The 25,283-nt window shown below is 41.2% G+C and overlaps 1 protein-coding gene across 3 annotated transcripts in view; it reads right to left on the bottom strand.

Moving 5' to 3' along the window:
- RALGAPA2 (Ral GTPase activating protein catalytic subunit alpha 2) overlaps window positions 1-25,283 on the bottom strand; it is a 379,248-nt gene that overhangs the window by 282,963 nt on the left and 71,002 nt on the right. For all 3 annotated transcript variants that reach the window (XM_066386989.1, XM_066386988.1, XM_066386990.1), the window contains exons 4-7: window positions 24,120-24,177; window positions 6,782-6,825; window positions 3,102-3,279; window positions 2,252-2,367 (exon numbers count right to left, since the gene is read on the bottom strand). In XM_066386989.1, coding sequence (XP_066243086.1) covers window positions 2,252-2,367; window positions 3,102-3,279; window positions 6,782-6,825; window positions 24,120-24,177 — 396 coding nt within the window. The remainder of the gene's footprint in view (window positions 1-2,251; window positions 2,368-3,101; window positions 3,280-6,781; window positions 6,826-24,119; window positions 24,178-25,283) is intronic.

Below are 25,283 nucleotides of genomic sequence, written 5' to 3'. Positions count from 1 at the left end.
CTCAGTGTCTGCAGCCTGCTGGAAGTTGTCCAGATGGGCCAAAGCAGAAGCTCTGCCCTGAGGACTCACTCCAGTGGACAGAGGGGAGGCAAAGAAAGAAGGATGGACAGACACATACAATTCTGCACCCAAGTGAGGAGCTCACATTTGACATCAAAGCCTCCTGAAATAAATGGCATCCTCCCTCTAACAGGATCCTGGGGACTTTGTGACTTATCTGAGATCACAGTTTGTTAATAACACATCTAGAATGAAAACCTAAGTCTCCCAATACAGGAAATTTGAGGTACTCTATGCTGATCTGGGACATATGGAATGCCCTGCCACTTAGAACAGATGGAGTTCAAGATGCATGTAGACTGGGCCAGCAGAACTAACATGTGGAGCTTCCAGAGATGACAGAATACCCCCGTTGAGCTCTGGGGATTTTGGAGCCCTGTGTTTCTGGTGCTGGTCAAAGGAAATGGGAGAGGATAGCAGCCAAGATCATCCAGGAGAACAGAGCAGTCATAAGTAGCAGCCAAAGACTGAATCTGGAGGGACAGCAGAGAGAAACACAGTCCCCCAAAGAAAGCTGGGAAGAAGTAAAAGGGAGGAAGAAAGCCAGAAAATACCATGGGAGGAGCTCAAGAGGAGGGACAGACACCAACAAATTACCTGAAAGACAGCACAAACTTAGGACAAGAACCCCTTCATGTGCTTGGACCTCTTAGCAGTGACAGGGCAAAGGCAGGTAACAGAGGGTGTCAAGAAACATGAAGTGAGGAAGTAGACTTGGCAGAGATTATTATGGCAACGAATTTGGCTGTGAAGGGAAGGACAGAGACTAGACTACACCCAGGGGGGACTCAGGGACAAGAGAAGAGTTTGCTAAGAAAAAAGCATTCAGTAGAGCTTTTTTCAAACAATATCAATGCTCAGAAATACAGACCAAAAGAGATAAATCACCTAATGAAATCATAAACTAATCATTTTATGTCCGTATTCAGTTGGTAAATAAAAGAGAAAGAAACATGTGACATAAAACAGGCCTGCGCTGATGGCACGATGAGATAATTATACACTTTGGTTCGGAGCTCCCTGCCTGCTCTGCCTCCTCCTGATCCACCCATTCCGCCTCTGGGCCCACGTCCTCCTCCAGCCTGTCTCCCTAGCCAGACGTCAGGGTTAGGGAAAGAATAAAAGGCAAAAACAGTTTAATCCACTAAGAACTAACAGAATATATACATATATATACCTCTGCCCCCCATTTCTAGCACAGAGCCCCAAACCCTTCTAACTTCTTAAGTGACGAGACCACTAGGAGCATCTTTTGTTCTACTGGGATGACTCTGGGTGGCTCCTGGATGGGGCAGGTCACCAGAAAGACCATGCCATGAACAGAACTTGGAGCTTTGCCCCTATCTGCCGCCTCCCAGGAAAGGGGCGACTGGAATGAGTCAGTGACCGGCCACGCCCACGGGGAAACCTCACAACATCCAACAGCAGGGCTTCCAGGGAGCTCCCTGGTGGGTGAACACATCCACAGGCCAGACAGCGACGCGCCCCACTCCACGGGGACAGACGCTCCTGCGCTCGGGACCCTGCAACCTCCCCTGTGGACCCCTTCACCTGGCTGCTCCTTGTAGCCTTTACCATATTCTTCAGTAAATTGGTAAACTAAGTAAATTTTTCTTTGAGTTCTGTGAACTGCTCTAGCAAATTAATCGAATCTGAAGAGGAGGTCATAGGAATCTCTGAATTGTAGCCAAAATGAACAGAAGTTGTGGGCAACCTGGGGACCACTGCTTACAACTGTCATCTGAATAGGATGGGAACAGTCTCGCGGGACTGAGGCCTTAATATGCGGGGCTCTGACACTATCTGCAGGTAGACAGAATCAGAACTGAGTTCAGCTGTGCGACACCCAGCTGCTGTCACAGAGGATTGTTTGTTGGGGGAAAACACTCATACATTTGGTGACCGAAAGTGCCACATGTGACCTGTTCTGTGTGAATGTGGTAGTAATATTAAAGTAAAAAAGACATAGAGACAGAGAACTAAAGTTGTCCCTTTACACACATTCACATGCAACAGTGTGCCGCCTGGAATCTGTGAAGTGACTGGCACATATGCTTAGTTTAGTGAAATCATGAGTCAACTCGCCTCAACCAATATGAAAAATGCTCAGTGTGGACAAACAGGAAGAAAATGATTTTCTCGCTTTCCTACTGAGAAAAGACCGCCTGAATCACCGGCGACGTGCTCCTACCTGAATAACCATGTATTTCAGCAGTATCTGAAGAAAAAAGCAGGTCGGGTCGTCGGCGGCCTTCTCCCCCGAGACGGCGGGCAGGAGCGGGGCGATCTCTTCCGGATGCACCTTTGCTGGGGAGTGGACATAACAAGGCTCCCTCACCACAGGTCAAGTTCAGAAAGGGTTTGTAAGTGACCTCGATTAAAATACATCTGTCCAGCCACTAGCACTGCTCACACGGACCAAGCCAGTGTGATGTAGGGCTTAGAAAAGTAGCATAGGAGCTGTGAAGCCACCTCTACCCTGCACTGTGGTTTCCCTTTCATAGTCTGCTTTGGTCAGCCTGAGGTCCATAAAAATGATATGCAGTTATAAGTCAATGGCCCTAACAGGGCACAAATGACGGCCATTAGTAGTCCCCTGAGGCCACTACTGACCTTCCATGAATGCCTCATGAAAATACACAGCTGGCATAGAAGAACCGGGGTGAGCAGAGGAATGTTCACTTACGGAACAAAAGCAATTCTGGACAGCGGATTCGAATCGTGTTAACAGCCACATGAACACTCCAGATATACCATTCCACATGTCTCTACTTGCTGCTACACCGAACATCTGACCACTCCCTTCAGTTCCTGTTTCCACCACTGCAGTAAATTTCTCGTCATCATTTCATGTAAAATAGGGTCAAGGCTTTTCATCTAATGTTTGTAAGAATCTACTGTGAATACGGACAGGAAATAATTCCTCTTCAGAATTCATCTATGAAATCAAAATTTCTATTGAAGAAAATGGCTAACCAAGAAATTTCTCAGTGTAACCTCAAGAGTCACTTCAACCTGTAAGACCTGCTCCCATCACTCACCATCAGCTACAGCCGGGCTTGGATTAATGAGTGTCTCCAGGGTACAGGGCCCTCGCGAGGACATGACCGCCGGGAAACCAGGCACGAGGCAAGCAAAGATCAGCACCTGTTCTTCTGCACAGTTTGTCTGCAGTGCTTGAAGCCACAGAAGAAACAGTCTGATTCCTTCACATCTTATCTAAAAATAAAATGAAAAGCAACAAAATTAAATATATGTATTTGTAGAAATGCATTGCAATGTAGCATCAGTTCTGAGAAGGAAAAACTAAAAGGGAAAAGCATTGTTAAAGTACTGCACCCAGTTCTTTACTTAACGACAAGTAAGCAAGGATACTCCAAGTAAGCTTGGGTTCTGGAGCCAGAGTGCCTGGGTTCACACGCGAGCTTTGCCACTTTCTAGCTTAGCTGTGACCTATGGAGAACCACTTAACTTTTCTATGCCTTAGTTTCTCCAACTGTAAAATAGGTATGATAACAGAATTTCCACAAGGCACTGGTATGGGATTGAGTTAAAACAATGACTGGTCACAATGAACACTACGCATTTCCTACTAACCATATTTCATTCCCTAAAGCACAATGCCCCTACCATTCACACTCCATGAAAATGCAAAAATGGTCTTGCTCCAAATTTACACTGTGCTTTGGATAGCATTTATGTCATGTAACTAGAATATGCACAAGTACAATGTTCTTGTAAATCAGAACACTGAGCTAAGTCAGTCTTTGGAGAACTGGCTCAATGGGATGCGGCAGCCTTCCAGTTTCCCTGCCTCATGTCCCCACTTTATTTGTCCCAACACTTCGCCGTGCTTGGAATGGTAGGTGTCACAGGTAGAAAACACCTATAGAGGCAGACGTGTCCTTTTTCCTCCTCTACACTTACTTTCAACTTTATTCCATTCCAAGAATTCATAAACACAGGTGCTTCCATTTCTACATTCCTAAATGGTTCAAAAGATAACATCAATAAATAGTTAAACAAGAAAAAAGACGAAAAAAATGTCAGACACAACTGAAGGATTGGTGAGTGCAAATGTAGGCAGTTGAGGGACTGCCCAGTGAGTGTTCAAGCCAAACAGGAGGCTCTGCAGGAAAGCCACGAGGAGGAGAAGGGCCAGAAAAGAAAGAAAAGGTCTGGCTAACTCCCCAAAGAAGTCAAGTACACCAGGACAGGTGACAGTGCTACTTCCGTGAATGGTGGATTTCACAGTGCACTTCCAGACATGCTTGTGGACTCACCACTCTGCTGCACAAACCTTCATGTCTGCTCACACCTGTCCTCTCCCCAAGCCAGTAAAATAAGTGGTGACATTGCTGAACGCATAGTGCTGTTCAGCATCAAGCAAACAATGACAGGGCTCTATGTATACCTAACCAAATAACATTAAAAAAATTTTTCATGCTTTTGTTAATGTGATCCTTTTTTTAAATTTAGAAATTAAGTTTAATGGGGTGACACTGATCAATAAGAATGCATAGGTTTCAGATAAACACCACTGTAGCATTTAAACTGTTGATTGCATTGTGTGCCCATCACCCAAAGTCAAATCATTTTCCATCACCGTTATGTCTGTCCCTCTTTCCTCCCCTCCTCTCTACTCCCCTTCTCCCCAATTCCCTCCCCCAGGTAACCACTTCACTTTTATCTATGTCCATGGGTCTCAGTTTTATCTCCCACCTATGTGTGAAATCATATAGTTCTTAGCTTTTTCTGATTTACTTATTTCACTCAGTATAATGTTCTTAAGGTTCATCCATGTTGTCATAAGTGGCACTATGTCATCATTTCTTACAGCTAAGTAGAATTCCACTGTATATATGTTATAGATGCACCACATCTTATTTATCCAATCCTCTATTGAAAGGCACTTTGGTTGTTTTTATGTCTTGGCCACTGTGGATAATGCTGAGACAAACATGAAGTGCATGTGTCTTTGTGTTACCAATGTTGTTGAGTTTTTCAGTAGAGGGATTGCTGGGTCATATGGTAGTTCTATTCTTAGTTTTTTGAGGAACCACCGTACTTTCTTCCATAATGGCTGTACCAGTTTACATAACCACTAGCAGTGAATGAGGGTTCCTTTTTTCGTCACAGCCTCTCAAATATCTGTTATTACCTGTTTTGTTGATGACAGCCAATCTAAAAGGTGTGAGGTGGTATCTCATTGTAGTTTTGATTTGCATTTCTCTAATAGCTAGTGAAGATGAGCATCTTTTCATATATCTATTTGTTGTTTGTATGTCCTCATGGGAGAAGGGTCTGTTCAGGTCCTCTCCCCACTTTTTAATTGGATTATTGTATGCTTGTCTGTTGCTGAGCTTTGTTATTTCTTTATATATTTTGAACATTAACCCCTTATCAGAGCTGTTGTTTATGAATATCATCTATTTGGTTGGCTAGACCAACCAAATCATATTAAACTTAACATGAGAAAAGATTCTTCAGCCCTGGCTGGTTGGCTCAGTGGAAGTCCTGGGTTTGATTCCCAGTCAGGACACACAGGAGAAGTGATCATCTGCTTTTCCACCCTTCACCACTCCCTTTCGCTTTCTCTCTCTCTCTTCCCCTTCTGCAACCATGAATGCATCAGCCCCACAGACTACGAATGGCTCTACGGAGTTTCTGCCTCAGGCACTAAAAAGAGCTCCGTTGCAAGCATCGGCCCTAGATGGGGTTGCTGGGTGGATCCCAATCAGGGTGTAGGCAGGAATCTGTCTGTCTCCTCTCTTCCCACTTACAATAAATTTAAAAGAAAAGATTCTTCAAAATTCTATCACATCTTCAATTTTTTACGTTAATTGTATTTAAGGTAACTCAATATAATAAGGACAATACAAAACATGAGGTAACAACCTGATAGGTTATAACTGTAAAACTATTAATTAAAATAGGAGGGACAAAATATGGAATGTATTGTGAAACTAGGAATAGCTTGCCTTTTTTCAGCATGTACGAGATACTTGACATACCAAGTATAAGTGGCTGTGATGGCTTAAACTGGTATAAAATAAAAAATGTATTAGCTTATTAAAGACACATATAACTTACTGAGCTACCATCCATAAAGCATACATGCTAGGCTGGCTTCTTTTGCCATTGATGATTTAGTTATCATCTTATTCCAGCATCAAATGGTATGTCATTATAAAAGGCATATTCATTTTAAAATAAGCCAATTTTAACATAAATTACAAAATCAATATACTATAAATAAATAAATATTCAATAGGCTCTGCTGTTGTTTTCCTACGCAATGGTGCTCAAAAATAATTCAGAGACAACTGTAATTTAACACCAGAATTACTGGGAGGAACAGAATCAGGCACGTTAGCTCTGAAGCTCAGAGGGGAACAGGTTCAGCCCTTTCCCTGCCCTGATGATAAAACTGGAGCAGTTGAGCTTTGCCATCAGTTCCCTAACTGTCCAAACCAGAGTCCAAACTAGAACACAGAACTCCAAACTCCAAATCCCAAGACAGTTTCTCCTAATGACTATCACAGTAAGTTATGATGTAAGAACAAAACTTTTAACAATACTGGAAATATAATTTCTCAATTAAAAATAAAAACTAAATGGTGTTTTTTAAAGTTTTTTTAAAGAGGCCTAATTTTGTTACTTTATAGAATAACTTAAAAATAATTTAAAAACGCCATTACACATCATCTAAAATAAATACCTTAATAGAATTTCCAGTGTGTAGAAGCTTCTTTAAAGTTGAGCCTAAAAGTTTAAAACAATAAATTAGAAATGGAGTATATAAATTTAAGATCTATTTTTAAAAGGTCAGTTTTACAAAGAAAAAAATGTTCTTATAACAAAAGATAAAAAATAAAAGAAGGCTGACTTTCAGAAGCAAACCAATGTCACAAAAGGAGAGACTTTTTAAGATAAAAGTACTTTGAGTATGAATCTCTTCAAAATTCTTTTAAAAGGGTCAAAACGATTATAAGGAAACACAGGTGACCACAGTGGATTATGTGCAAAAATCTCGTTATCTATAAAATGAATGATTTTTTTAAATCTTTAAAAGTAAACATGATATAAAACTATTGCTCATGACATTTTCATAAGAACGTTTTACAAATATTCAGGACAGCATGTTTCCTTGCAATGAGAACCTCGTTTATGGGTTTGGTCCATCAATAAACCCTCTAGCAGAGTTCTTTGGTCACTATCAAGGAGTGGAATCAAGGTTTACTCAGAACTACACGTCAACTGCAAAAGTTTGGTGCTGAAGCCCACTATAATTAGAATATTCTCTCCTGTGATGAAAAAAAATCATATTACCTATTATTCTATAAATGTGTTCATGCCATTAGTAGGGAGATGGCTTGGCAACCCCAAATAAATGTCATATGTAGCTGCTACATGGAATCTTAACCTCAAAAAAGGAAACAATCTTTCAAAGTAAAAAAATATATATATTGGAAACCTTGGGCAAGAGAAGCTTTTTTCCAATCAAATTTTTTGAGAAAATAATGGGTATCAAATCACATTTACTCCACCAAGATATAAAGCCAGATACATGTATGTTAGTTAAATGCATACACTTTAGGAATTCATATGCCAGAACGAAATCCCTAACTACGTGAAGGAAGCTCGACTGTTTTAATACCTACCACTGGGGCTCTGTAGAAACTCACCATTGTTGTGATAGGTTACAGACTAAATCACTACTGGTTTGTGATTAACCTAGAGAAGTTTAAAGTGACCTCCCCTCCATTTCTTACGTCATCAAACCATATAGAGTAGTGTGTGGTCTAGAGCCAGCACTGACTTTCTGGGCTCTCTCACAGCTAAGGTTCAAGTGCCTGTGCCAGTGGCACTATTTTATCCCACAACGTTCCTCAAGCTGGTGTCTGGGCCCTTGCCTCTACCTTCCTGCAGTCTTAGACAAAGTCTGGTCTGCTTCAGCGTACCATTTGCCCCAATATGCCTATGAGGACCTCATGATGGCTGCAGGGCCAACAGACACTCCCTCTCTCAGGAGACTCTGGCTGAAGTCTGCACAGACAGTTCTCTTCCCAGACATCTTGCAACACATTCTCAGTAACACTTTCTTCTGGTCATCACTTGACCACTGGAGTTGTCAGTCCTTTCCCTTCGTGGAATAGGTCCAAATTTTTATTTTTGACTTCTGGCCTACCCATAGCTGCCTATATCCACTCTTCCCTATCCGGGCAAAAGAAAAATGCATTTTAAAATGACAGACTTTACAAACAGACATACAGAGTTACTGACTCATCTCCATCAACAGCCAATGCCATTCTGAAATTAGTCCGGTAAATTGTTAAAGCAGCGATGGAAAACCTACATCTCTGTGATCTGTTCTATTCTGTGGAATCAGAAATGCCTGTACGTGGGAAGCAGTACAGCTTAGCAATTACAAGCCAGATTCAAGAGGAAGACTACTAGGGTTCAAACCTAGGTTCTGCACTTACTGTATAACCTGGGTCAGTTACTAAATCTCATCCTATCTGAGTTTTCTTATCTGAAAAATGGGATAATAATAGTACCTATATCCTGCAGAATTGTTAATGAGGTTTACATGAGGTAAATATATATAAATACTGAGAACAGAGGCTGATATGCAGAAAGCACATTTAGGAACTCTTTGTAAATAAAAACAAATTTGTGCAGTGAGGGGTACAGGAGCCTTGCCTGGCCACTGTAGGCATTCCTTAAGAACATGACTTCGCAAAGCCCTTTCTACTCTAACGTTACCATTATGAAATCCTTTTCACTTTAATTCCAAAAAGTTCCTCTATGTATCTTACCTGTTTGATTTAAAACTCATCCACACCATGATCACACCCACTCCCACCTCGTCAGCCCTACTGGTGCGCCACACTGATTCACGCGCAAAAAGAACAAATGAATAAGTAAAATCTAACTCGCTGAAACGATTCCCTGAACTTCTCACTTCTACTGGCTATTTTTTATTGTATTTTATAGATATCCTTTGTATGTAAATCTTGCTACTTTTGAGAAGGCAGTAAGAACACCAAAGCTGGGACTAAGATGAGAAGAGTAAGGGTTCCCCACAAAATTTAAGGAGGCAACAAAAACTCAGTAATCATGATAAATATGTTAATGAAATAGTTTTAAAAATCAAAAGTAATGCAAAGAAATACGTGATGAACAATATCAAAATTTTAAATCAGTATCAGTGTTGAGCTGACCCATTATTGGAGCCTGGGGTGAAAGGAAAAGTGTACATACCACTATATCTTTTTGATGGTCAATTTTCTCCAGAATGTTAAAATGTTGAAAAAATATTGAAAAGTCAAAGAACTCAATATTGAAAAGTACTAAAAGTATTAAAACTCACATTAGTTTAAATATTTATAAAACCAAATTCTATAATTTTGCTTTGCTGGCTTTACTGGAACCACATTCATCAATATTTTCTCAATTCACCAATACTTTCTCAATCTATTTTCTTGCTTATCTCATTTTCAATTCCAAGAATTGCCACACTTAATTATTTCTCCTGAGAAAGAAGGACAGTCTTTTAAAAATCTTTTTTAAGGCTACAAGTTCACAAAGATAATCTGATTCTAAATTAAACATCACAAAATTCTTTCTTAGTTTTAATTTTTTAAAAACTCCCTCTACATATCATGCCTCAAACCAGTCAATCAGCAATGGCAGGACACCACCGGGGAGGGCAGAACCGCGGAGAAGCACCCTCTGGGTGCTGCTGTGCGAGGCCTCCGTCCTCCGCACACACCAGGAGGATGGAGGCTGTAGTCAGCCGCTGGAGGTGCCGGCGGAGCAGGGACAGACCGGCCAGCGCAACAGGGTCTATAAAAAACAACAGGGAGCAGCAGTCCAGAGGAATCTGACTCCAATGAATGAAGGCCCTAAATGTGAAACATGTAAGTACAAAACTCCTAGAAGAAAACACTGGAGACCTTTGTGACCTTGGGTTAAACAATGATTCCTTAGACATGATACCAAACACACAATCCATAAAAGTAAAATTGGTAAATTGGACTTCATCAAAATTAAAAACTACTATTTGAGGAACACTACTGAGAAAATAAAAGAAGCCAGAGATAGAGAAAATATATTTCCAAGTCATATATCTGATAAAGCACTTAAATCCAGAATAAAGAACTTTCAAATTTTAATATCAAGAAAACAAATAACTCAATTTAGAAAATGAGCAATACCACTGAACATATACTTCTCCACATACTGATGGCAAATAGCACATGAGACAATGCTGAAGATCATTAGTCATTAGAGAAATGCAAATTAAAACCATGAGCTACCATTACCACTAAAATAAAAAGACTGATCATACTAAGTGTTGCCAAGAAAGTGGAGCAACTGAACTCTCATCCTACTGGTGAGACTGTAAAATAGTGCAGCCTCTTTGGAAAATAGTCTGCCAGTTAAATATACTTTTATATGATTCAGCCTTTCCATTCCCAAGAGACAGGAAAGCACATGCCCACACAAAGACTTGTACACAAATGTTTATAAAACACACATACACACAAAGCTTCACTTGTATCCAGTTATTAGAAACAACCCAAATGTTTATCAACAAATAAACAGATAAACAAACTACGATGTAGCCATGCAATAGAATACTGTATTACCCAGAAGTGAAAAGGGATGAACCATTAATATATGTACCAACACAGGTGAATCACAAAACAATTATGAGTGAAAGAAGCCAAACAAAAAAGAGTGCATGATTCTGTAAGACTCTAGAAAATCAAACTAATCTAGGGTGACAAAAAGCAGATCGGTGGTTGCCTGGAACTTAGGGGTAAGGTGGGGAACGATGGGAAAGGGTCATGAGAAAACTTTTATGAGTGATGGCTGTGTTCATTTTCTTGATAGTAGAAATGGTTTCACAGGTATATACCTATGTCAAAACTTATAAAAATGTACATTTTAAATATGTAGTTTATTGTAAGTTAATTATATTCCAAAGAAAAATGAATTTTGGTTTGTTTGTTTTTTAGCGATAGAGAGAGAGAGACAGGAACAGACAGGAAGGGAGAGAGATGAGAAGCATCAATTCTTCGATGCGGCACTTTAGTTGTTTATTGATTGCTTTCTCATATGTGCCTTGACTGGGGGCCTACAACAGAGCGAGTGACCCTGTGCTCAAGCCAGTGATCCTGGACTCAAGCCAGCAACCTTGGACTTCAAGCCAGTGACCTTTGGGCTCAAGCCAGCGACCTCATGCTCAAACTAATGAGCCTGTGTTCAAGCCGGATGAGCCCACACTCAAGCTGGCAACATTGGGGCTCAAACCTGGGTCCTCTGCATCCCAACCTAAAGCTCTATTTACTGTGCCACCTGGTCAAGCAGACAAATATTTTTTTAAAAAGAAAAAGTCCTGGCTCGTTGTCTCAGTGGTAGAGCATCAACCCAGCATATGGATATTCCAGGTTTGATTCCCAGTCAGGGCACACAGAAGAAGCGACCATCTGCTTCTCCACCCCTTCCTCTCTCCCTTCTCTATCTCTTCCCATCTCGCAGCCAGTGGCTCAGTTGGTCTGAGCATCAGCCTTAGGTGCTGAGGATAGCTCGATTGATTCAAGCAACAGCCCCAGACAGGGGTTGCCAGGTGGATCCCAGTATGGGTGATGCAAGAGTCTATCTCCCTCCTCTCACTTAGAAAAAAAAAAGGAAAGAAAAAGAAAAACAGAGCAAGTAGCCTGGGAGTGACTGAGTGAAAGCCCGGAGTATGAAGGCTGCGGTCAGCTCGAGGCCTACATGACGAGCCAGAAAGCCGAGTAAGGAGGCCTCAGAGGGTGAGGGGAAGGCTGATAGGTAAATGGCATAAAGAACAGGGACTGGGAGAGAGCAATGGCATAAGAAAAGAAGGGGGCAAATAAGCTGAAGGTCAGAAGACATGGACACAACCAGGAAGAACAAGGTGACACTGCCAAGGGAGAGAGGTTTTCAAAGAGGAGATGGTGATGACGCCTAGAACTGGCCTTGGAGAAAAAATACACCATGACTTCACCAGCATAACCCTGAGGAAGACAAAGAAGCTACAGAGAAAAGCCAGGTTTTAGGTGCCAAGGAAGTGCCCACAAGAGGCTGAGGCATTAGGGCTACTGCTTAACCCAGGAGGGCTTCCAGAGGGAAGATGACAGAGTGGGCGGGAGAGGAAAAGATGCGGAGCACTGTGGTGCAAGTGCTCCAGAGAGGACCTGGAGAGGCCACCGAGCAGTGAGGAGGCCTGAAGCCCACTCCCCGGCAGACACGGAGGCAGCAGGGCCCTGGAGGTGGCCTGGCCGGGCTGGGAGGCACCTCCAGCGGAGGAGCCATGCCGCTGCGGAAAGACTGAGCTGTGGTGTGGCCTGACTACTGTCACACTCGGGCTCCTGAGGAGGGGATGGAGCCCAGTGAGCCCTAGAAACTGAAAAATGAGGCTGCTCAGAGGTCATATTCATATTTCAGGCAATATGAGGCCACTGGGTAGCCCAAGACATAAAGCCAAGGACATCCTTAAAAAGTAATAAACAAATCTGCAATATATTTATGTGCTTGGTGTTTATATAATGTATAAGGAAAACCCAATTGAACAAACTAGTTTCAATTATGACTCATGCTAAAAACATGAGATATTTGTACATGTATGAATTTTCCACTAGATGAGCCTATTCTTTTAAGTCTAAGGTTATTTATTTTTAACATTTTGACATAAAACATCTCTAGCATAAAATAGATCCTTCCACTCACTAGGTGTTGCTTTAGTGAGTACAGGAACAGCACTGTATTTTCACTGGGACAGAAATTCTGCTTCCCAGGGACTTTGAAACAGTATACCCCCTTAAAGCAAACACACATATAACTTGAGTCCTATACTGATGACACATGGGCACATGAAGAGACATTGCCACAGCCTGCCCTTGTACCGAACATCCCTGGTTTGCTGATGTGCCTTTCTTTGTCATCTCCTTGTTCCTTGTCAGTTCCATTATTTCAGAGATAAAGCCTCAAGCGGCCACTTTTATCCACTTTGATTTACTGGTCTAAAAATGACTTGAGGAAAAATTTGATAAATAATTCTTTTCAATTTGTCATCAGTAATGAAAATTTACCAACAGCTGAGTAGCAGATGAGCATCAGAGTTGATAAGGGTGTGCCAGCTCTTTCCCTTATTTTCTTACTCTCTAAACATGACTTGAAGCAATATCTCTGTCTGGTGTGATGAACCAGTGCTCGTTACAGGCTGCAAAACTGAAGAGTTCAGAGATGATTCTTCATTCAGTGATTTGTAGTAAGGAACCAGCCTTCAAAACCGTAAACACATGAGATCATACGGTACTGGTCTCTCTCTGCCTGGCTTATTTCACTTAGCATAATAATCTCCAGGTCCACTCATGCTGCCACAAAGGTAAGGTTTCCTTCTTTGTTTACAGCCACGTAGTATTCCATTGCGTAAATGTACCACAGCTTTTTTATCCATTTGTCCATTGATGACACTTGGTCTGTTACCAGATTTTGGCTATTGCAAGCAACGCTGCAATGAACATGTGGGTGCATTTCTTCTTTTGAATTATTATTCTGGGATTTTTAGGATATATTCCCAGAAGTGGAATAGCTGGGTTTTAAGGCATTTCCAGTGTGTAGAGGGTGTTATATTGAGTGGGACACTTGAAACTATGTTAACACTATAAATTAAATATTGTTTAAAAAGAGGAAAAAAAAGTATCACTGGTTCAGACAAATCAGGTCAATGATAAAATAAGTAGTCACTTACAAATTATTACCTTTTAATATGTATATAAATAAATACAACTCTAAATTAGAAAAATAATGTAACCAAAGAGAAACTTACAGACTCCGTTTTCCTTCTAAAAAGAGTTTTAAAAGAAACAGAAAGTCTCTCTTTGCTGCAGACAAAACAAGATGTGGTAAACTTTCAACACTAAGGCAACTGATGTTATAAATTAATTTCTTCTTTCTCAGGATAAAATGTGGCCATCCAGTAGGGTCTGAGAGCTTTTAAGACTTGCAGTAGATTTTAGAAATTGTTCTTATTTTAAGTTTCTATGCTTAGTAACACTGTCATTTGTAGTGTGAGATAGGAAGCATACTCAATCAGTAGTATGTAAACCAAGCTTTAAGTTTCTAAAAATATTTCCAAGTAGCTTGGCCACTACAGCTGCAATGACATGTAAAAGTTTATCAATACTTATCTAAGACAGCAAGAAAAGTGAAAGTTGCACTCACTTCTTCTCATGACCACATCAAAATTACAACTAAATTATAGGACAATCAACCTGGATAAGTATGTGCAGATAGATGGGTTGAACTCAAGTCCCATGACTACAGATATACAGAAGACGGCACACTGAGACTGGTAGGGGAAGCAGAGGCACAGGCTGGCCTTGCACCCAGGTGCTGTAGTCGAGAATCCAGAGAAATATCTCAGCTACAGAGGCTCCTCCTAAGAGTGTGGCATCTCAACCCTATGTGGGGCTCCCTAGCCCAAAGCACCAGTGCCAGGAAGAGAAACATCTGGCAGTGAAAATGAGCAGGGATTCTACCTTCCCAGGTGGAAGGAAAGGTTGCTGAAAACCCAGGTATCCTCTTAGAAGGAAAATGCACTAAATCTAACTCATAGACATGCACCCTGGGCTCTAGCTAAGGGAGGGTGTATCGGAGAGGGTGCTAGAGGCATGCAGAGAGTCTGAGCTGTATGGCTTTGAGGAGAGGGCTAGAGAGACAACTACCAACGTCCCTGTCTTGAGTCCCTCTCCTGCACCACCCATGGAAGCCAGCTTTCCTGGGTAAAGCACTCTCCCCACACAGCATCAGCCTAAGAAACTGCACTGGCCCCTCCCTGATGACTCCCAGAGGCCATGCCCTACCCAACACCCACACAGCCCTGGGCTCTGCCAAAAGCATCCAGCCTGGGCCCACAGTGCAGTCTTTCTTTAAAAATGTTCGAAGTATTCAGGGCAAGCTCAGGGTGTGCCAGTGACACAGAAAAAGAGACTGAGTTGTATGGCTGCAGCACAAGAGCGGTCTTCCCGATTCACCCTACCAGCACCGCTGTCCTGCATCAGGGCCACCCTGCCTCACAGGGCACTGGCTCGAGGAGCTCCACTAGCTCTGTCTGGCAACTCTCTGAGGCCCCACCCTGTCCAGGTCACGCACAACCATAGGCTCTGTCAGTGGTGACCAGCACATGCTCACATAACAGTCTTTCTTAAACTCTTGGGGAGTTCCGGCCGAGTTCAGCGGGTGCTGGACACACACAAGGAGAGGCTGAGTTATGTCCCTTCAGGGCAAGGGCCATCTTCCTACACATTCGGTGAGCACCACCATTCCTGTGTTGAGCCTTCCCTTCAACAGTCAAATATTAATCTGCTTTAGCCTGATGAACTCTACTGGCTCCACCCTGATGACGCCCCACTGCAAAGGTCCCCAGGTCCCAGATAGGTAGCAGCTGGCCTCAGTGCATACTTTTCTGAGTGGCCTCAGAATGGGCACTTGTGCCTAGACTGTCTCTGTATTAACCTATTAGACCACTTGCCTTTACCTGGTGACTCCCTGTGAATCTACTTCACATAGTTCACGTACATCATGAGGCTCTTCCGATGGCTGAGCCTAATACGCAGGCAGTGGTGAGTTGCAGGGAACCTTGGGCCTTTTGCTGACCTTCCAAGGCCTGGACCTTGCGGTAGCTGGCATCAGGACACAGCCTGGCCCCTCCCACTCATACCTAGGCCCAGCACGGGAGCTACCAACCACGGATCACTCTGTAGCTCCTAACATGTAGCAATCAATGAACAACTAAAGTGCTGCAACTACAAGTTGATGTTTCTCATCTCTCTCCCTTCCTATCTATCCATCTGTCTCTCTCTTTCGCTCTCTCTCAAAAAAAAAAGAGAGAAAGAGAGAGAGAGAAAGAGACAGAGAATAGGCCCTGGCTGGTGGCTCAGTGGATAGATCGTCAGCCCAGCGTATGGGAATCCCAGGTTCAATTCCTGGTCAGGGCACACAGGAGAAGTGACTATCTGCTTCTCCTCCCCAACCCCGTGCCTTTCCTCCTTCTCTCCCTCTTCCCCTCCTGCAGCCAGTGGTTCAGTTGGTTCGAGTGTGGCCCCAGGCACTGAGGATAGCTCCATTGGAGCACATGTGCCTCAGGTGCTAAAAATACCTCAGTACTCAAGCATCGGCCCCAGATAGGGTTGCCAGGTGGATCCCAGTCAGGGCACATGTGGGATTCTGCTTCAATATATCCCTTCCTCTCCCCTTAAAAAAGAAAAAGAGAGAGAGAATAGCTTAAGGGACCTCAGGGACAAAATAAAATATAACAACATCCACATTTTAGGGGTACCAAAAGGAGGAAAGCAAAGGATTGAGAACTAATTTAAAGAAATAATTACTTCAAACTTCACTAACTGGGTGAAAGAAAAAGACACAATCTAGGAAGTGCAGAGTCCAAACAAAGTGAACCCAGAAAGGCCACACACAAAGAAACATCATAATTAAAATGGCAAAGGTTGAAAACAAAAAGAGAATCTCAAAAACAACAAGAGAAGGAAAGTTACCTACAAGGGAGCTCCCATAAAACTGTCAGCTGGGCCCTGGCCGGTTGGCTCAGCGGTAGAGCATCAGCCTGGCGTGTGGGGTACCCGGGTTCGATTCCCAGCCAGGGCACATAGGAGAAGCGCCCATTTGCTTCTCCACCCCCCCGCCTTCCTCTCTGTCTCTCTCTTCCCCTCCCGCAGCCAAGGCTCCATTGGAGCAAAGATGGCCCGGGCGCTGGGGATGGCTCCTTGGCCTCTGCCCCAGGCGCTAGAGTGGCTCTGGTCGCGGCAGAGCGACACCCCGGAGGGGCAGAGTGTCGCCCCTGGTGGGCGTGCCGGGTGGATCCCGGTTGGGTGCATGCGGGAGTCTGTCTGACTGTCTCTCCCTGTTTCTAGCTTCAGAAAAATACAAAAAAAAAAAGAAAGAAAAGAAAAAAGAAAAAAAAACTGTCAGCTGATTTCTCAACACAACTTTGCAGGCCAGAAGGAATTGGTATGAAAAATTCCAAAGTGATGAAAAGCAAAAGATTATTCTACTCAGCAATGCGATCATTTAAAATGGAAGGAAAGTAAAGAGCTTCCCATGCAAAAAAAAGCTAAAGAAGTTCATTATCACCAACCAATATTACAAGAAATGTTAAGGGACTTCTTTAAGAAGAAAAATAACAAATATGTACAATAAAAAAGCAGTAATACATACCTATCAATAATCACTTTAACTGTAAATGGCTTAAATATTCTAATCAAAAGACAGAGTATAACTAAATGGAAAACAAGATCATATATATGTTGTCTGTAATAGACCCATTTATCAAAAGAAACATATAGATTGAAAGTAATGGGGAAAACTATAAGCTTTTCCCTTAAGATCAGGAAGAAAACAGGGGCGTTAACTTTTACCACTCTTATGCAACATGCAACATAGTATTGGAATTCCTAGCCACAGCAATTAGACAAGAAAAAGAAATAAAAGACATCCAAATTTGAAAGCAGCAAAATTGTTATTAATTGCATATGCCATGAAAATATAGAGAACCCTAAATATCTGACCAAAAAACTACTAGAACTGACAAGGAAATTCAATAAAATAACAGGCTACAAAATAAATATTAAGAAATTGTTTGCATTTTCATACATCAATACTAAACTTTCAGAAAGAAAAGCTAAGAAAGCAATCCTATTTCCAACTGCATCCAAAAAATACCGATGACTAAATTTAACCAAGGATGCAAAAGACCTGTACTCGTAAAATTATAAGACACTGAAGAAACTAAAGAAAATACAAATAAGTGGATGCATATACAGTGCTCATACACAGGAAGAATTCACATTGTTAAAATGTTCATACTACCTAAAGCAACCTATAGATTAAACGCAATTCCTATGAAAATACCAATGGTGTTTTTCACAGAACTAGAATAATCAAAAAATTTATATGGAAGACCCTGAATAGCCACATCAATCTTGAGAAAGAATAAAGTTATAAGTATCATGCTTCCTTATATAAAACTATACTACAAGGCTATAGTAATCAAAACAGCATGGTACTAGCAGAAAAACATATATAGATCAATGGAACAGAAGGGAGCACCCAGATATAAACCCATAAAAAACTGTCAAGTAATATATGACAGAGGAGGCAAGAACACAGAATAGGATAAAGACAGTGTATTCAATAAATGGTGTTGGAAAAAGTTGAAAAGATGCATGTAAAAAAAATAAAACTAGACTATCTTCTTCCATCATAAACAAGAATAAAATCGCAATGGATTAAAAATTTCAGTGTAAGATTCAAAACCATAAAAAATCCTAAAAGCTAGTAAAATCTCTGACATCTCTCTTAAAATATTTTTTCCTGATGTTATCTTCTCGGGCAAGGGAAACAAACAAACAAAAAAAACAAATGGGACCACATCAAACTAAAAGTTTTTGCACAGCAAAAGAAACCACACAAAGGTAACCTACTAATTGGAAGAAGATATTTGCTAATAATACATCCACTAAGGTGTTAATAGCCAAAATTTATAAAGAATTCATACAATTCAACAACCCAAAATAAATCCAATTAAAAATGATTAGAAGACCTGGATAAGACACTCCTCAAAGAAGACACAGAGATGGCTAATAGACATAGGACAAGATGCTCTAAGTCACAAATCATCACAAAAATGTAAATTAAAACCACAATGAGATATCACCTCACACCTGTCAGAATAGCTATAATCAATAAGTCAACAAACACGTGCTGGTGAGGATGTGAAGAAAGGAGAATCCTCCTACACTGCTGGTGAGAAGCAGACTGGTACAGATACTATGTAAAATAGTATGGAGGTTCCCCAACAAATTAAAAATGAAACTGCCTTATGACCCAGTGATTCTACTTCTGAGTATATGACTGAAGAAACCCAAAACACTAATTCAAAAGATATATACACCCCAATGTCCACGTAGTATTATTTACAATAGCCAAGATATGAAAACAACTCTAATGCCCATCTATAGATGAGCCGATAAAAAAAAATCATGCTACACTTTTACAAAAGAATATTACTTGGCAATAAAAAAGAATAAAATTTGGCCCTGGCTGGTTGGCTCAGTGGTAGAGCTTTGGCCTGGCGTGCAGGGGTCCCGGGTTCGATTCCCGGCCAGGGCACACAGGAGAAGCGCCCATCTGCTTCTCCACCCCTCCCTCTCTCCTTCCTCTCTGTCTCTCTCTTCCCCTCCCGCAGCGAGGCTCCATTGGAGCAAGGATGGCCCGGGTGCTGGGGATGGCTCCTTGGCCTCTGCCCCAGGCGCTGGAGTGGCTCTGGTCGTGACAGAGCGACGCCCCGGAGGGGCAGAGCATCGCCCCCTGGTGGGCAGAGCCTCGCCCCCTGGTGGGCGTGCCGGGTGGATCCCGGTCAGGCGCATGAGGGAGTCTGTCTGACTGTCTCTCCCCGTTTCCAGCTTCAGAAAAATGCAAAATAAATAAATAAATAAATAAATAAATAAAAAAGAATAAAATTTTACCATACGCAACAGCACAAATAGACCTAGAGGATTTTTTGCTAAGTGAAATAAGTCAGACAGAGAACAGATACCATATGATTTCACTTAATATGCAGAATTTACAGAACAAAATATATAAACAAACAAAACAGACTCAAATGTAGAGAACAAACTGATGATTGCCGGAATGGAAGGCATTAAGAGGCTGGGTGGAAAAGGTAAAGAAATTAAGAAGTACAAATTAATAGTCACAAAAACAGTCACAGGAATGTAAAATACAGCTTAAGGAATATAGTCAATAACTCTGCCAGGTAGGTACTTGAAATACTGCGGAGATCACTTCGTAAAGTACATGATTATCTACCCTCTGTCCTGTACACTTGAAACTGAATACAATAATATTAAATGTCAACTCTAGTTGAATAATAATTTAAGTTTTAGAAGATGTTTATATAGCACTGTTCTTCGTATTAGGTCAGGAATACAGAGATCTAGAATGTAAAAACCCTAACAGAAGGAATCGTAGATACCTAGAATGTCAGCTCCTGGCTATCAAGAAACCTCTTGCCCTACCCTCAGAGGCTGTACAGAAATCAAGATGTCAAAGCTAATAAGAGATTTAAAGCACATTCCTTTCTTTTGAAATCTGTACTTTCCTTAATAGTTTTATTAGTTTCTACAACTAACTTGGTCAATACTTTGAGTAACAAATAGTAATTGGTTTTAACAGGTCCAAATAAACTGGGAAGAATGCAAGAGGTACAGTGAAATATGTTTAAAAAAATGTATAGAATTACAAACCCATAATCTCTTATAAGCAGTTTCAAAATCCGGAAAGCTATAAAAACTGAAGGTTTCTGTGTAATTTATTAGTGGACAGGAACTGACCTGATCTGAACTCATGTGGTGTCAACACCTGACTAACCTGATTAGCTCACAGATGAATGCTCATATCTTATGCTACAGAAATAATAGCTCTCTTGGCTACAGGGTGCTGCCCAGACCCCTGAGAGTGTTATGTATAGACATTACCACTGTGTGGAATACACACTGTACATCAATATCCCATACTGCCATTCTAAAATCTGAAATATTCTTATTCCAAAGCACATATAGCTTGAAGATCAACATAATGGGATGTGGACCTGTCTAATACCAATTTCTACTCAGTTTGATAAGTCATGCAAAAATATATACCTATTTATTTAAAAAGAGCCTGTTTGATTTAAGCACTAAAAGTATACGATAAGAAGAATTATTTTATATGCAATTGGTTAAACTTCAACCATGTTGTAACACTGGCTTCTTCTGAATGTGTCAGAGAGCCAGCTTACTCTACATACTACATGAGCCAGAGAAACACCACCTGCTCTTATGATGGCTCAGGAGACCTAGTTCTCCGTAATCCCAATCCAGAAGTCAATGTTCCTGATAAAATGCTATGAAACTGGGTAAAAAACTACTTGTACCAGCAATTTTAACAGTAACCATGTGGAACTAGGCAGAATTAAAGTATCACACACTGTATACTAGATGCTCAAAGTTTCACAACACATTTGGCAAATTAATTTCCATGCATAGTTCTAATAAATTTATTCATTCTAAGGGAAGCCTACTAGTCTTCAGACGTTTTAAAGTACTATCTGAAGAAAATGAGTATGATTTTCTTCTCTTTTTGTTTTTAGGTGAGAGGAGGGGAGATAGAGAGAGACTCCCACATGCGCCCAGACCAGGATCCACCTGGCAACCCCCATCTGGGGCCAATGCTCAGACCAACTGAGCTATCCTCAGCACCTGGGGCCAATGGACGAATCAACTGAGCCACTGGCTACAAGAGGGGAAGAGATAGAAAGGGTAGAGGGAGGAGAAGAGAAGCAGATGGTCGCTTCTCAAGTGTGCCCTGACTGGGTTTCAAACCTGGGACATCGGCATGCCGGGCCAATGCTCTACCCACTGAACCACCAGCCAGGGCTGAGTATGGCTTTCATACAAATGACATAAAAATAATTAAAGAATTATATCTAACACAGATTTTTTAAAAATACTGCACGCAGCCTGACCAGGTGGTGGTGCAGTGGATAGAGCGTCAGCCTGGGACACTGAAGATCCAGGTTTGAAACCCTGAGTTCGCCAGCCAGACCACAGGTTCACCAGTTTAAGTGCAGTATCCCCTGCTTGAGTGTGGGATCGCAGACATGATACCATGGTTGCTGGCTTGGCTGGAGCACCCCAGTCAAGGCATGTATAAGAAACAATCAATGAACGACTAAGGTGCCACAATTGCTAGTTGATGCTTCTCATCTCTCTCCCTTCCACCACCCTTTTTTTTTTTCATACATACATACACACACACACACACACACACACACACACACACACACACACACAAAATACTGCATGCAGGTATTTCTCATTGTCATTCACTCCTGCTATACCATGGAGCATAACAAATCCCCATGATGTGCCTTTAGATTATACATAGCATTTGATTTTGGTTTTGTTTGTTTGCTTGTTTTAGTAAGAAAGACAGAAAGAGGGACAGACACACAGGAAGGGAGAGAGATGAGAAACATCAACTTCTTCTTGCAGTACCTTAGTTGTTCATTGATTGCTTCTCCTATGTGCCCTGACTGGGGGGCTACAGTAGAGCAGGTGACCCCTTGCTCAAGCCAGCAACCTTGGGCTCAAGCCAGTGACCATAGGGTCATGTCTATGGTCCCACACTCAAGCCAGTAACCCCGTGCTCAAGCCAGATGAGCCTGTGCTCAAGCCAATGACCTCAGGGTTTCAAACCTGGGTCCTCAGCATTCCAGGCCGATGCTCTATCCTCTGTGCTACTATAGCCTAGTCAAGCTGATTTTGTTTATTTTTAATTTAAGTATATAAGGTCAAAGCATCAACTAGCAGAAATGTTATCACCTCTCTAAAATATAAAGAAAACCTTCACCGTGTATTGTAAAATTTAAAGACCAAACCACTATTTTTAATAATTTAGATATTCAGTTCACTAGATGTATTTACTATATACACTTTAATTTCTTTAAATTTTTAACATATAACTTTATATAATTTAGTTTATATAAGGGTCAGTTACATTTTCACATAAAGAACCCTAAATTAAAGTTAACACTCTGAACTTGAGATTACCTTCTGACTGTGCACGTTCTTTTGGGTCCCATGTCTTTTACACAGTGATTTTCCACCTAGAAAGCCCTTTCCACACTCATCTTTCAAGGTTCAGAATAAAATTACCTCTCTTGAAGTGTTTCTCAATTCCTCTGAATAGAATTATTCCTTTTTTTTTTTTGCTACCATTTTGCTTTTTACATAGTGACTGTTATACTATATGTAATTTTTTCATCTAACCCCCCCCAGGCAATTGTCTATACAAGGATGGTAAGATAGCCTTTGTTTTTGTCCCAGAATTTGCACTCAAATGTCTCTCCCTCAATGAATATTTGAATGAATGATCAAATAGTTAAGGCTAGGCTCTCCTCAAATAAAATCATTCAATAAAGAAAAATTTTAGGAAGTGTCAGTCATCCAAAACTAAAGGACTAGGCCCTGGCTGGTTGGCTCAGTGGTAGAGCGTCAGCCTGGCGTGCGGGGGACCCGGGTTCGATTCCCGGCCAGGGCACATAGAAGAAGCGCCCATTTGCTTCTCCACCCCCCCCCTCCTTCCTCTCTGTCTCTCTCTTCCCCTCCCGCAGCCAAGGCTCCATTGGAGCAAAGATGGCCCCGGGCTCTGGGGATGGCTCCTTGGCCTCTGCCCTAGGCGCTAGAGTGGCTCTGGTCGCGGCAGAGCGACGCCCCGGAGGGGCAGAACATCACCCCCTGGTGGGCAGAGCATAGCCCCTGGTGGGCGAGCCGGGTGGATCTGTCTGTCTGTCTGACTGCCTCCCCATTTTCAACTTCAAAAAAAATACCAAAGAAAAAAAAGAAGGCAGAGTTCAGAATCGATACCAGAAATTACTCCCGTTGTGCTGTGAATATTAAATTCAGATGAAATGCTGTCCAATGTCAAGAGTGGGACAGAAAGACAGTGTGGTCCTTGCTCTGCTTCAGGCCCCCTTGCTGCCACCTCCTACAGCACGCAAGCAGAAGGGTTCTGAGTCAACGATTAAAACCTGAAGAACAACATGTTTGTTACGTAAAATCATAAAATTATTTAAAATTTATCTGGATCAACGTTTCTCAAACTTTATTTGCAGAGGAAACCCTGCACTAATTCAGTAGGTCTGGCTGGGCCTGGAATTCTGCAGTTTTTAACAAGCTCTCTGTTGAGGAGGATGATGCTGGTCTACAAACCACACTTTAACACAGAAGTATTTTATATTTTCCTCCAAAGTCCAGGGTTGGTCTTGTCTCAGTTTTAGCTAGCATATCTTTGTTAATTGTTCTTGCTATAACCTATCATGCTGGTATTAATTACATAAAACTTTACGGAAAATTGAAATAGAGGAAATTTATATTACTTAAAAAATATTTAATTGTTCTTACCTATACTCTGGTAATGCCATCGAAAGAAAATGCGTTCAGGTAGAAACTGCAGTATTTTCTATAAAACAAACAAAAGAATTAGTAAGATATATAAAAAGAAAATAAACTACAAATGAAATTACACATTTTCATGATAGGCCCACAGTAGTGGTTATGTATGTTACAGAAATAAAAAGAAACAAATTATTTATAATAACATAGTACTGTACTTTATCCTGTACCCATTGGGAGAATTTATTGTACTTCCCCATGCAGCTTCCTGAACATTTTAAAGTGATTACAGGCAGTCCTCAGGATACGAACAAGATAGGTTCCTTCGGTTTGTTCTTAAGTGTAATTTGTATGCAAGTTAGAACACTACATTTACCTATTATGTGCAACCTAGAGGGACGTTTTTAACCTACTATTTATTTTTACCTTTCTGTGCATGTAACTACTTAAACATTTTCAAACCTATGGAACCTATCTGTTCATAACCTTAGGACTGCATGTGCTGTCCCAAGTTTAAGTCCTCTAAAAGGGAAAAAAATAAAAAACCCTAAGATGAAAATTTTTATCTTAATTAAATCATAGCCATTGCTTAAATATTGAAAGAATAATTTCTCAAATGCCAGGTTGCCCGAGTTTCCTCTTTTTCACCTTTCATTGCCCATTTCGATTGCAAACATTGTCAGTCTCTGGACAAGAAACAGAGTTGGAAAGAAAGATGAGCAAAATAGGATGAGACATAAACAACTCAGTGGACTAATAAACCTGCAACTGGTGACAAAAAGTTCCTAAAGGTAATTAATAGCTTAACATAAGTTTCAGAATTGTAGTTATGAATCCTCCCATTGGTCATACAATAAAGAATATATGTATGATATATAAGAATATCTGGCTAATAAAGCAGCTTCTTCCCACTCCCCCCCCCCCAAAAAAAACCCCAAACCAATGAAGATGGTTCGTTTTTTAACTCTAGAAGAAGTTTTACCAAATGATTCTTGAGTATTATGATTCCTTCTATTTTATCTGAAACTACTTTTTAAAAATGTAAAAATCCAAAACTGGACAAAATACATTTCTTGGTATTGGGAATACTTTTCTTTTATGAAAAATCCTTATTCTGGTTCTATCTTGCCCAGCGATTTTAATCATTTTCATTTTGTGGCACACGTAACTAAT

Source organism: Saccopteryx leptura, chromosome 5, assembly GCF_036850995.1.
Source record: "Saccopteryx leptura isolate mSacLep1 chromosome 5, mSacLep1_pri_phased_curated, whole genome shotgun sequence".
In the NCBI taxonomy this organism is placed as follows: Eukaryota; Metazoa; Chordata; class Mammalia; order Chiroptera; family Emballonuridae; genus Saccopteryx; species Saccopteryx leptura.
This window is presented reverse-complemented; position numbering and strand designations above follow the sequence as displayed.